We start from the raw sequence: 14,037 nt of genomic DNA, 5'->3' as shown, positions 1-14,037 counted from the left end.
GAATACAACGCAGCCCAGTTAGATTCATCCTCTCACCTCCAAATGTACTTGCATACAAAACGTGAACGCTAGGGACTACAATTGTAGTTATGGGATTCTGGGAACTGTAATGCAACATAAAACCCTAGGATTCTGCCACACTAGAATCAGTATACAGAGAGATCTCATAGACTAACTCAAAGAAAGAAGTGGCAGCATGAGCTTTCCTAGACTTCAGTATACTTCCTCAGATGCAATTGGCACATATGTGTCTGTCCCTGGTTTCCACTCCACTAAATGCATCTGAAGAAGTAGACTTTAGTCTAGGAAAGCTCATGCTGCCAACTTCTGTCTTTCAGTGAGTCTCAAAGGTGCTCCAAGATCTCTCTGCATACAAGGTATTCATGACAAAGAAGTGTCAAACTGCCTTACTTCAGTGGTGTGGCTACATATTCTCTTTCCCAATGAAAATGTTGACCTGCCTCTTTAGAAGTATTCTTCAGTCAGATATTCACCCCCAAAATAAAGGCCCAAAGCAACAAAACTGCCAGCTTACCATCCTGAAGGGCACACAGGTTCCTCTGCTCAGCTTGGTCTCTGGGTGCCACGCAAATGGGGATCCGGCTTCCCAAGGCAGACACAAAACTCTATTGTACTTTGGATTTGCATACGCCTTTATGGAAATAATGACATAAAAACGGCAACAGCACAGCTGGAGATTGTGAGCCAGCACTGTGTAGTGGTTTGAGCAGACTAACTACAAAGGCACATACAACCAGACTACTCCATTGTGTTTCCTTTGTGAATGTGTGCTTATCTTCATATAGATGTAGCTTTGGAGAGACAGGAATTTTTTACAAATTATGTTCGGCGCAAACTGTGAAAACCCTCAAAGAACCCTGCAGGAACCATCCCAAACAAGATATAATAGTGAATGAAAACATGGGTCGTTACAAGCTGTTTTGTTGAACCCTAGGCTTTGGGAATCTGTCACTTACCTACATATAATTCATATTCTTTGACCTTTACTTCTGGACCCTTTCATTGCCTTCCTTAATGTTGGTTGCTTACAATGCAAATTGGTGTGAAGGTATAGAGATCCTTGTAACAGCAACTGAGGTTGATAACACCCCAAAATGATAAAGGGACTTTGGCCCTGGTGCAATGTTGCAGCTTCCACAAGCAATGCTTGCGGTCTTATTCACTTCTCAGAATTGCAACGAGGCCTTGAAACTGGGATGGTAGGTCTTTTCAACCAGTATAAGAGAGAAGGAGCAATTCCCTGGCTTCTGACTTTCTGCATATGCAGAGCAAAGGCCAGCAGAGCAAATGCAAAAACGAGAGCATCTTTCCTAACAAACAAGTCCTTTATTCCATTTCTTTTCACAGTACTAAAGGAGAGAGACGCACAGTCAGGGCAACATAGCAGCTGCCAGAGCCACTATGGGCCAATTCTGTGGTTCCCAAACTTTGTTCCTCCAGATTTTTTGGTCTGTAGCTCTCAGACTTTATTGGCCAAGTTGGCTGGGACCTTCTGGGAATTGAAGTCCAAAGTACCTGCAGGACTGAAGTTTGGGAATCCCTGGGCTAACGGAAGCAAACCTTCTAAGTGGACAGTGGAGTTACAAGACACAACATTTGTGCAATAGTTTCAGCAAGAGAAAAAGGAGGCTATGACAAAGTTATTGTGCACAGATTAGTGACTAAACGGGGAAATGAATCCCTTTCCACATCCAGGGTAGGGCCAGAGAAGGAAAGAGAGGTAATCTTGCCCATCTGGCCATGGCACACCATTCAGAGCAAGGTTGGCATACTTCAAGTAGGACTGGCCTTCCCATGAGTTGGGATGAATTCCTACTGGATCAGGCACCACTTCAAATATGCCCCAAAACACTGCCAACTCAACCCTACCCCTGTGGTGAATGCATCCCACCAGATCACTAGAAATGTCTTGCTCCGAGGACTATTCAGGGTGAGATATTGGGTAAGATGGAGCACATGCCCTCCTGGCTCAGGCAGACTGGCATCTTGCATCTCTGCCGACTTGAAAGGTATAAGATCCAAGTTTTTCATGTGCATTTGTGTGTTGTTTTAATTGACCCCTACATTCATCAGTTGGAGAATGGTACGAAAGACACACACTTCAAATCAAAGAAGGTGGAACCCAGGAATTTGTTTCCAGTAGCAGGACTTAGCTGAACTCAGTGAGTCCATCCATGCAAAGACCTCAGTCCATATTGTTGTTGCTACTGTTCAAAGAATGGGCTTCAGAGGTCCTTGCAATTCCTCCAGAGATGCAGTAGATCCTGGTCTGTATTCTGCCTTGGAGTAGGAGGTCAGCAACTGATGCCTTTTGGGCCAGACCTGCCCCACCCTGAGAAGTGAAATTTGACCTGCTAATGGCCAGCCCCCATGAGAGGCAAATGAGAGGTATACGTGAGCCCCAAAATACAAGTCAGTGGAACTTGATATCTAGGATTTTTCATGGCAAAAGTGTATAGTGCGATGGTTCCCAGTCTGAATCCCCAGATCCTGTTGGATTACAAACAGTACAATCCCTGATCATTGGCTGCTGGGACCTGAAGTCCAACAACTTCTGGGGTCCCATATCTGGGAATCATTGCTCTAGAAACTTGGCATCCCATCTAATCCTTCTTCTCACTCTTTCGTCAACTTATCCCTCCCATCAAAAGTAGCTGGCGACCAGGGCATTAAAGTTGTGGGATCCAGGACATGAAAATCAGCCCAAGAGTGGAGAAAGGAGGAGGTGAGGCTGCGGTCATGGTGAGATCCAGACCAGACTCTTTGGGGTTCCTTGGCAGTCAGTGAGAAAGAGATGCCTCTGGGGTCCCTAGGATCGGCAGCTGGCGCCTGAACAAGCCTGGAACTTAATCAGCCTCTGGTTCATCTGCTCCAACAGCGAAGGGTCTACAGTTTTGGCCACATTAAGGAGCTGGTGTGGATCTGAAGTCAGATTGTAGACTTCTACGAAATCCTGAAACAGAAAAGAGGTGGTGTGGGAAGGGGAGAGAGGAAGAATCTTCCTCCTACATGGGGAAGAACAGGAGTCCACCCTAAAGAGTAGAAGACCAAATTGTCTGCAAATGATGCCCTGGGGCTGAAGGCTCCAGCCTCCCTGGATTGCCCCCTTTTCCTCACCCACCACCTCCTAAAAAGGTGAATTGCTTCTTGTAGAAGCCTCAAGGAGTAGCAATTTATCTTACAATGGGTACACTGTCCAACATTAAGAAAAAACTACCACATTTTGAGGGGCCTCACAGGCAGAGCAGAATGGGTCCAAACTTACCTGTGCATCAGCAAATTCACAGTACTGTAAATTGATGGGGTTCAATGTGCGCACGCAGGCATAGGTATTATTGAAGGCATCCTCACAAACACAGTCAGGGAAGCATTGCTGTCAAAAAAATAAAAAAGAAGTGGAGTAGAAGAGAGAAATTTATACACATGTACAGTGTGCATGCACCATACGCGAGCTCACCATACGCAGACTTGAGGTCACACGGATGGCAAGCCCTAATAAGGTGAATGGGGCATGCACCATGGGGGCGTACCCCATTCAAATGAATGGGGCATGAGCACACACAGGATTTGCCTTATGTGGAGTGGGGGTCCGGAACGAGGGCACACTGTATTATCAACCCAAGACTACATGCATCAATCCCTTTAGTAGTGAATGTCACTAGTAAGTGCCAACAACAAAATGGAGCAAAAGTGTGGCCACTGAGAAACAAGAGGACACACAGAAGTATCCAAGTTTTGCAAAAATAAAAAAAGATTAGGTCAAAAAAGCCCCTGTCCTTAGAAGCCAAAAGGACTAAATTTTGAGGCTATGGTATTTTGGACACATCATGAGATGACATGACTCTTTGGAAAAGATGATAATGCTCAAGAAAGTGGAAGCCACTGGGAAAATAGGAAGACCCCATAAAACATAAACTCCACTTTCTTCCCTACCAAACCCTTGAAAGTGTGTCTGATTAAGAGGGTAGATTTCACACCATCCCTCCTTTGAGTGCGTTGTTCTGGGGAAAAGATAGCATTTCTAAAACGCACAATGGCCATTATGAGCATGGCACCTGAGGTTGGGAGACCATCTGGATCAATGAGGAAGGAGAGTGAGAGCACGAAGGAGGGCCAAATACATGGCTTCCCTCCACTTTGCAGGAAGCTGTTTTGAGCCTGAATGGGCCTTTATGAAAAGGAAAATAACAAGAAGGGCTAAAAGCACATCCTCTTTGCATAGGCAAATACTGGACCCAACAAGTCTCAGAGCAAAATTCCCCCGCGGAGACAGACAGGAACAGAGGCGGCCACAACTTATGCATAATGCCTATCTGCAGTACTACATTTCTGACAACAGCAGAGGATGGCTGTGTGTTTCTGCTACAGAAAGCAGCCTCTGTTCAGAAGCCAAGCTGGGGCAATGTTTATTTATGACATTTTTATCTTAGTGTTCCTCCATGAAATCTTGGATGCGTATGGGGAACTGGGAGGCCAGGATGCTATCATTTGAAAAGCTGCCATCATCTTACCTCTTAAGTTGCAGTACTTATCTACTTGCATTTGCATGCTTTTGAACTGCTAGGTTGGCAGAAGCTGGTACTAGTGACAGGAGCTCACGCCCATCATGTGCCACCTGGGCCTCAAACTGCCAACCTTCTGATCTTCCGATCATCAGAAGTGGCGTCTTAATCATTAAGCCACTGAATCCCTCTGTTTGTTGAAGAACCTGAATATTTGTTAGAAGTGCAGAGGATGCACTCAGCTCTGGTCAGAGATGCCCCATGAAAGCACTTACTGACACTCCAGGTCCCAAGGCAGGACAATGTGGGTCTTTGCCACTGCACCCTTCTCCTGTGTATTGCACCAGGAAATCTGACCGCCAGCCACTGCTGTGCGTCTTGTTCACCTAAAGCAAAGAAAACACATTTCAAGAGGAATCCTGTACCCACATCTGTCTGCCATGCTCTCCAAACTTGCTGGCTTGGAGTTGTTTGGTGGCAAATGTTGCTCCACATCCTTCCATCATCCCAGTTGTTATTACCAGGAGGGGCAAGAAGGACTGTCCATCCATGGGAGTAAGAGATATGTTAACCCCAGCAATGTCCAGGAAGGTGGGTCCCAGGTCAATATTGAGAATAGGTTCCTAAAGGGAGAGAGTAGAAGAAAGAGTTAATGGGGGTTGTCCGGATTATCTAGTTTAGTGCTATGGCTTCTCCATCTTAAGACAAAACCTCAGGCTGCCTTCCTCAAAACATCACTGACTTGAGACACTTTTTGACATGAGAAGCACTACTAAAATGGATAAATCTATTAAACAGGGTGAAGGATTCAAAAATACCAGTTTGCTCTCTGACATGCTACTTATAATCCTTGGGTTTGGAGAGAGTTCCTTGGCTATAAGTATCAGTGTCCAGGTGGCCACTAATGTTTTGTGCAAACTACTTTTTATTGCTTTGATTTTGCAAAACCCATCAAACCCCAACACACACACACTAGTGTTTTGCCTCTTGCCAAAGGATGAAAAACCTTGTGTCAGTCTCAATGTGAACAACTGCAAATATCCTTTACATCCCCCAATACACAGGGGAGCATGGAAGGAAGAGAAAAGTTCACTGACCAGATGTGTCTGGTTTGCTTTGATGCCAGGGCCTCTCACCAGCAAAGGCACCCGGATGTCGAACTCATAAAGCTGCCGCTTGTCGATGGGCAGAGAAAACTGACCTGGCAGAGTTCAAAAAAGAAAAGGTGTCTGCTGTTGATATTTAGCTTTTAATAACTACCATCTGTACAAAGCCTGGGAGTGGAAGAACATGGAAAGTGAGGAATTGAGTTGTCACAGTAACCAACACAGCATCCTTGGAGAACATGAATCAGATGAATCAGTACACTTTACTATAACTTAGCACAGTGGATAATTGTAGCTTAGAAAATGTGCTGGCTTCTCACACAGCTTAACAAGTGCTAAGCAATTATTTTGAAAGAAACACTTTATGGCTGCTTGGCTAAATCAGTTTATCACACACCCTTTTGAGCGAAGGATGTTTCGTCCTGTTCTCCCATGGGAAAAATCTGAGCTCAGTGCCCCACACTCCAAATGGGAACATTGAAGCCTTGATTTGCAAGGAGGGCAATTCACTTCCCAGTTTCTTGCCATTTCTAGAAATGAGAAGAGACTTTGCAATATTCCAGTGGAAAGGCATTTCTTAGGTCTCATCTTAGGGAAGGAGAAGCATGCCAGTCCAGAGAAATCGATGAATTTTGGTCTGCATCAGCAGAGGCACATGCAAAGGGATCTTATAGCATCTTCAAAACTAACTGTGCATAAAAGGTTGTTGCATAAGCTTTCATAAACTTTGTCTCCTTCCTCAGATGCACCATAAACACAGCTATGTCCCTAAATTCTAACTCCAGAGGCACATGTGTAAGCTTTCTTTCCATTTGTCATTTTAATTTTGCATCAACATAACCACGGTGCATCACAAATCAACTGCACATTATCCTGCTACTTGCATGCGACTTTGCTTCATTTTGGTAAGCACAGAATCTGGTTTGGCTGGGACCTGAATGGGTTAGACACTTAAGAACTGCAATATAAAGTAATATAGTGACCTAGGGAAAATGTATTTCCTTCTGCTGTTCCTATTAAACCATTGCTGAGTGTCTTCAAGTCATTCCCAGTTTGTGGTGACCCTAAGGCCAACCCATAGCAGGGTTTTCTTGGCAAGATTTGTTCAGAGGAGGTTTGCTCTTGCCTTCCTCTAAGGCTAAGAGTGTGACTTACTCAAGATTACTGAGTAAACAACTGAGTGGGGATTTGAACCCTGACCTCTCAAAGCCCTAGTCCAGCACTCAGACCACTATGTTTGTGCTGGTCTATGACCATAATAAAGATGAACTGAACTGAGCACACCATTATATCACATTGGCTCTCCTGATAAACCCAGAATCAAGAAATCCTTACTAATCTACTACTGCAAGTCACACAGAGATCTGCAAAATGATCCTGATTTCTGCCCAGCTCTGGACTTGATGATCCCTTGTGTGTTCTTCCAATACTCTTAGGAAAAAGACACAGGAGTTATCCCTCCATCCTCTTTCCCTTCCAGTTTGCACATAAGGTCTCTTAATGGCAGTAGGCTTTGACTCACCGGTGTGGTACCCATGATCTGATGTATAGAAGACATATGTGCTGTCTAGCAGGCCAAGCGACTTTAGTTCAAGCATCACCTTCTCTACCATGTCATCCACAGACAACAGGGTCTGCCACCTGGAATCAGAGAAAGGGGTCAAGTAAAACTCAGATCTCCCCACAAACATGCCTAAAAACTGTGACACAAGTTTGTATTGTTGGTCACACCACATACATATTTGGGATAGAGTTCAGCCCAACTGTGGGATTCCCATTGGCAACTAGATGGCTATTGTATGAGCAAAGTCCTGGATGAGATTGCCCCTTGACTCTTCTCAGGCTTGCTTGCTTATTTCATTTATACTGGTAATTCATCTTTCTCCCAATATGGGACCAAAAGCAGTTTATGCGTTAAAACAAATTAGCTATTAACTTTCTGGTCCCTAACACATCAGATAAGTGGGGCCCCACAATTCATCATTCCCATTCCAGACCCCTTTTTACCGTTGTCTGTAGACATTGTCCAGGAACTCAATGGATGTGTTGGACATAGGGGACTTCGCTTGCCGTATCAACCAGTGCTTGTCCTAGAAAAGGAAGAGCTTCATGAAGGGTCGACCCACAGACCCCAAATAGCTCAGAGGCACATATCGATTTTGCAGGTAAGGGAGGTCTGGCAGGCCTTTCCCAGTATTATCTCACCAACCTTGTTGTCCCACTTACCTTTGAAAAACTTCATTATGATCTACTATTTTTATAAAGTACAAATAGAAAAAAGATGTGGCCATGTGGGTGTGTGAGATTCTCCCCTGATCCCACTGTGTGAAGCTATGGACTGTGGCAATGCCCCTGAAATCCCTGGGTCCCCAGCCAAACCATTGGATGGAGAGACCCCAAAGGGGACTTCACAACTCCATGTTCCCTGGCCTTAGGATTCATTTAGCTTCTGGGAATGCTGGCTGTGTTCGTGGGCAACTTTGCTCTGTCCCTGATTTCCCTATAGAAGGAAGGGAAAAGTATCTGCAATACAGTATATAGGGAAGATATCTGCAAGATACACAAGGAGGAATCTGCAATAAGTGGTTGGAAGTAAGAGGAGGATTGCACTCTCTACTGACATGAGAAAAGGTAGGGTCTGGAAGTGGTGCAGAACTAATGGAGGAGACTTTAGATGGGAACCTCTGTGGGCACCATTGAAGCCACTGGATGGAGACTCCCAATCCTTGCTGCAGCTATAGCTAGGACTTTCAAAGATATAGCCATGTTAGTCTGTAGAATCAGTATGTATCATGTAGCACCTTTGAGACTAACTGATAGAAACAACTTGACAGCACGAGCTTTCATAGGCTTCAGTCTACTTCCTCAGATGCTAGGACTTTGCATTGGTCCTGGAAAAGGACAAAGGCATCGGCCCAGAAGTTGGCACATGGCTATCCGGTGGAACAGTCGATTCCACATCCAGAACTGTGAAGGTACCTACCTTCCCATGGACGTTGAAGCTCCCATTTCGGGGTGCTTTGACGTTGCTGTAGGCCGACTTGTAGTGGGGGGCGGCAGTCCATGGGGAGTGAGCGGCCGGAGGGGCCAGCACCATGAGAAACGGAGGGCGGGAAAGCTTCTGCAGGAACGTCAGGCTCCGGTTGGTCTGCAATAGGGGATGATGGGAGGTGGAGTGGGCAGAGAAAGAGGCAGGTAAGGGGAGATGATGCAGAGTGACCCAGACATTAATGCTATGGGAATGTGTGTGTATGGTGATTCAAAAAGAATGGAGGAAAGCTGTTCTTATTCAGTTTTGCACCATTCTTTTCTAATCCCTTGTATATAGTATACACAGAGAGATGCAGAAAGGGGTAGGAATGAGCACTATATGCTACATTAAAGCCACCTCCAGATGGATTTAAAAACAAACAAACATGAAAGTCCTGGGTTTTATACCCCTGCTTTCCATTTTTAATCTGGGGATCTAAATGAGGTTTATCTCGCCCCAAAGTATCCTTCAGGTTATGTTTATAAGGTGTATATGAAACAAATGCATTTCATATTTAGACTTGGGTCCCATCTCCAAGGTCTCTCATTATACATATATATGCAAATAGTCCAAAATCCAAAACACTTCTTGTCCCAAGGATAAAGGAGACTCAGTATGTATGTGCATTGGAGACATATAGCTGTAATGGAAATTTACAACTACGTAAACTGCCAAACAACCTTGCAGACGTTTTAAAAAGCAGTCAAGGATGATAGTCAGCCTTGAAACGAACAGTGCTTTGAGAGAGGTACTACTCTGGCAGCAGGAAAAGAAAGATAACTTTTTGTTATTGAACAAAGGCAAATTCATAAATGAGTTATCGCTGTGCTACTGATAAAAACGAGGGTCTCCTTCGTCAAAATGAAATTCAAGGCTGCATAATAGCTTGGTTAGGGTTTTCTGTGGAACAATGGCCACTGATACAAGGTGTAAGGAAGAAGGAAAATATGTTTTTAGAAAAGGAATAAACAGTTGGCATCTCAGAGCACATGGAGCTTGTCTCCTTAATATTTTCTGCTTTCAACATGCTTTTTGGTACTCTCTTCCTTGTAACTGTAAAATACGCCTCAAAAACCCCTTAAATAACCATTACTTTTGATGGTGGGACTCCATGTCTATCCGTACCATTCTATCTCAAAGCCTAAAAGAAAGATGGCATAGAAGGACTTACAATGAGGTCCGTGAGATAATCCTCTTCGTATAGGTCCCCGTGCTTCTCCTCGCGTCCGTTGGCAGAAAGGGTGTAGTTGTAATATTTGGAATTCCCCACCTATGACAACATGCACAAAGGTTCTTATAAGTTTAATTTATTTTTTACTTGATTCGATTTCTAGCCTGCTTTTCTCCCAGTGGGAGATTGTGCCAAAGAGCACTGACGCCAGATTAAACGACAAATGCCAGGATTCTGTAGGATGGAGCCATGGCAAAGTGCTGTCAAAGTGCATTATTTCTACAGTGTAGGTCCATACCTGAGAGCTAATGTGACATAGTGGTCCGAATGTTGGAGTATGACTCCAGAAACCAGGGTTCAAATCCCCTCTCAGCCATGGAAACTCCATTGAGTGACATTGGGCAAGTCACACACTTTCAGCCCCAGAAAATCCTGAGACAGGTTCATCTTAGGGTTGCCATAAGTCATAAACACAGCAACCAGATGCACTGTAAGTGGAAAGACTGAACTATCTGGACAAATTGTCTAAGCCAGTATAAAATAAGACTGAGCTAGGCTGAAAAACAGTACAGTTGGCCCCTCACATTTGCGGCTTTGACTTTTTTGGATTTGACCATTCACGGATTTAATTAATACGTTACCTCTAGGAATCTCTAAGTCCTCCAGCGCAACTCTGCCAGAAATTGACCATAGAGTCACACTGCAGCATCTAGATATTCCCAGAGAAAACACTTCTCTAGGCATTTGCAAGTCCTCCAGTGCAATGCTGTGGTCAGTGTCTGCCTGATGCTGGCTATAGAGTTGCAATGGAGGACCTATAGGCCCGTTACAGATGGGCATAAAGTACGGACTGGGTCCGTATTAGGGTTAGAAAGGGCGTCCCTTCCAGACACCCCTAACCCTAATACAGACCAAGTCCATACAAAATGGTGGCGCCTGTTCCACACGGGGCCCACCATCTTTATGTAGCGGACGCGCTGCATCCGCACGTCACGCAGCACATATGACGCTGCGAGTGCGCCATTGGCACCTCGTGGCGTCATATCCACGCCGCAAAGAGAAGTGCCATTTTGGTGCTTATTATTTGCAGCGCGGAGGAGTCGCGTGGTTTGGATGCTGGGGCTCCTCTGCACTGCAACTGGCAGCGGCGCGAGACTGCCCGTTTTGGGCAGTCTGTAACGCACCATAGATTCCTGGAGAGGTATTTTCTCAGGTAAAAAGAAAAGAAAAGAATAGTTGTTTATTTGCAATTTTGTCACTTTCACGAGGGCCCTGTGCCCCTAAACCCAGTGAATGTGGAGTATAAGACAATTTCCAACATTTCTAGCAGAGCTTGAGAAAATAACTGTTTGGACCACAACTGCCAGAATCCCTCATTGATGGGGAGATTCTGGGAACTTTAGTCTCTTCTAAGTCCCTGATTCTTCATTAAATATTGATCTCACATGATCTTTTCCACTGTAAACCTAGAAGAGAGGATTAAGGTCTGTAACTCACCAGGCCAAGCCAATAGGTCCAGCCCAAGGGGATGTGCTGAACGCCTCCTGCTTTAGGGTCTCCATACTGCAAAAGAAGAGAATGCAAGTTAAAATGCAGAAAGTAATGGTGTGAATATAAGAGGTGAGGTATGACTGAGGGCATGGGAGAAAGAGAGAAACAGAAAGACACATATGCATCACTTATTTATGCATTATTGCAGCCAGGTAGCTGCAGGTTTCCCTCTTTACCTGGTTGAGGTATTTGCCGGCATAGAAGGTCTGGTAGCCTTGCTTCTGCAAATAAACCGGGAAGGTATAGGGCTCCTGAAACTTCTGCCAGACTGGGCTGCTGCAGTTGCCCTCCAAGGAGTTGTTCCTCACCAGATGGTTGTGAGGATAGCAACCGGTCAAGATGCTGCTGCGACTGGGGCAACACAGCGGAGTGACTGCAAACTGAAAGCCAAGAGGTCAGTACATTTCTCGTCCCCAGATTAATACTTCTTCCATCCTTTGGGGCTGTTCCAGTCACCTCCCTAAACCAAAAGTGGATGCACTCATGTCCAAATTGGAGAACCATTTTAACATGGAAAGGCTAAAAGGTGTGAGGTAGACCCCATCAGTTCCAGTCAGCATGGCCAATGGTCAAGCATGATGGGAGCTAGAGTCCACCAACATCTAGGACAGTCATTTCCAAACCTTTGTCTTCCAGGTGTTTGGGGGCCTCATCTCCCAAAAGCCTCAGCCATCTTGGCCAATGGTCAGGGATTCTGGGAGCTGAAGTCCAAAACACCTGAATGACCAGGGTTTGGAAGTGAGTGTAGCTTTGGCGGTCAACCAAGTCTGTTCCAGAATAACAAACTCCGCAAAGCAATTCCGAGTGGCGTTATCGGGGAAACGTACCGCGTTGGCAAAAGAGGCACCCAACTGACCGATCAGGGACTGTGTCTTCTTTAGAGGTGTCTGAAAATCAAAAGAAACCAACAGTCAGATCAGGCTGAAGCCTTGAAAAGCAAGTGGCAAAACATATCAATAGCTCCACTGCCCAACGCCGCAGGGATTTGCAGAAGCATTGCTTAGAGCCAGAGTGAAGAAAGTGTGGTTTGAAAAATATAGACTATTCCCTGCTCTGTACATGGGAATACAGATCCCTCCAGCAAATGAATTACAGGCCATTTGTGGGCTTCATTCCCAGAAGTGAAGGAAAGGTCTGGGTGAAGCCCTTCCAAGCTTCTGGCCTTCCAGCTGAGGAAATCTGGTACAAAAATCCTTAAAAATCCTTAAACGTGTTCAGACATTAGGAGTAACTGACTTGTAAGAGAGCCAGCACATTGCAGTGATTTGAGTGTCGGACTAGGACTCTGGGAGACCCGAGTTCGAATCCCCACTTTACCCAACTAGTGTGGTCTCTGGGAAACTAGACTCTCTCAGCCTCATTGGAAAGCATGTTGCTGAGAAAGCCCCTTGATAGTTCCGCCTTAGAGGTGTCATAAGTTGGAAACGACTTGAAGGCACACAATGACAGCATTGACACATGATCCAGAGGAGCATGAAAGTCCCATGACTTCCACCCCTTTCTTTGTCATTTCTGCCTCTGACTACAATATACAGAACAAGGGTCACTTTGCAGATGGCATTTTTCCTCCCAGCAAACTATCACTTTAATTTCCATTCTGGGAAATAGGGTTAATTGTTGATTTGAAGACGCCTATTGCAATTTTACAAAGGAACCAACTAGATTAACCCAGGCTATGGAGGCTGAGTTTTTGAAGAGGAAAGCCTTGCATATTCTATAGAGACGTAATATAGTCATTCTTCATACTAGAAAAGAGCTGAGCTCCAAAAGGATTTGCTTGGAAAAGCGGTATACAGAGGTTTCAAAAGATAAATGAAAGGGACATACAAGTGTTAGAAAGGATAAATGAAAGTGGCATGCAAGTCTTTCAACAGAGAAATAAAAAGTGAGACACAAGTGTTTTAAAAGATAAATAAAAATGGTATATAAATGTTTCTACACATAAAAGTGGTATGCATCCGTTGCAAAAGCTGAATAAAAGTGGTATACAAGTGTTTCAAAAGATAAAATAAAAGTGACATGCAAGTGTTTCAAAGCTCAATAAAAGTGGTATACCTCCAAAGGATAAATAACAGAAGTATGCAAGTATTTCAAAAGCTAATTAAAAGTGGTATGCAAGTGTTGCAGAAGATAAATTAAAGCAGTATGCAAGTGTTGCAAACGCTGAAAGCCAACGGTTGCCCAAGCTGTTGCCAAGGCTCCCTGGGCTTCCTTGGCTTACCATCCCTCCGAGCTGGAGGTCCTGGTCATCGGCGAGGAAGAGGAGGATGTTGTCCCTGCCCTTGGTGGCCTCTGTGAGCCCAAGGGCCAGCAGCAGCAGGAGCCAAAGGCCAGGGGCCAGCAGGAGCCCTCGGCTGCCCATCTCCCTGGAGAGCAAGAGCTGCCCCTCTGGCCCTGCTTCTCCTTGGCCACCAGCTGCTCTGGGGATGCTTTGCAAAGAAAGGTGCCAAGGCAAGAGTCCAGGAAGTGCCACTTTCCCCTGGGTCATATGATGCCTGCAAACCCCACCTGCTGGCCTTGGTCCTCCCCTTCCTCCGGCCCAAGAGGAGGCTTTCAAAAAGGCTAAACCAAGCCAGGCTTGGGATGGGGAAGCTCTGGAGCCATTGCACTGGGATGCACCCAGGCGCCTCGGTTGCAACACTTCCCCCCTTTTTG

At 45.2% G+C, this 14,037-nt stretch overlaps 1 protein-coding gene across 1 annotated transcript; it reads right to left on the bottom strand.

Moving 5' to 3' along the window:
* Positions 1-1,327: 1,327 nt before the first annotated feature.
* On the bottom strand, positions 1,328-14,018 carry LOC121934559 (N-acetylglucosamine-6-sulfatase-like). The gene is made up of 13 exons (XM_042475147.1): positions 13,604-14,018; positions 12,210-12,269; positions 11,559-11,762; positions 11,329-11,394; positions 9,832-9,930; positions 8,613-8,777; positions 7,637-7,719; positions 7,152-7,270; positions 5,621-5,724; positions 5,045-5,146; positions 4,799-4,909; positions 3,287-3,394; positions 1,328-2,974 (listed from the first exon to the last, which is right to left on the bottom strand). Exons 1-13 carry the CDS (start codon positions 13,868-13,870, stop codon positions 2,831-2,833), a joined length of 1,632 nt encoding a protein of 543 aa, XP_042331081.1. The 5' UTR covers positions 13,871-14,018; the 3' UTR covers positions 1,328-2,830.
* Positions 14,019-14,037: the final 19 nt, after the last annotated feature.

The sequence above is a fragment of the Sceloporus undulatus genome, chromosome 6, assembly GCF_019175285.1.
Source record: "Sceloporus undulatus isolate JIND9_A2432 ecotype Alabama chromosome 6, SceUnd_v1.1, whole genome shotgun sequence".
Lineage (NCBI taxonomy): Eukaryota > Metazoa > Chordata > Lepidosauria > Squamata > Phrynosomatidae > Sceloporus > Sceloporus undulatus.
The sequence above is the reverse complement of the archived record's forward strand: the minus strand, read 5'-3'. Positions and strand labels throughout refer to the sequence as shown.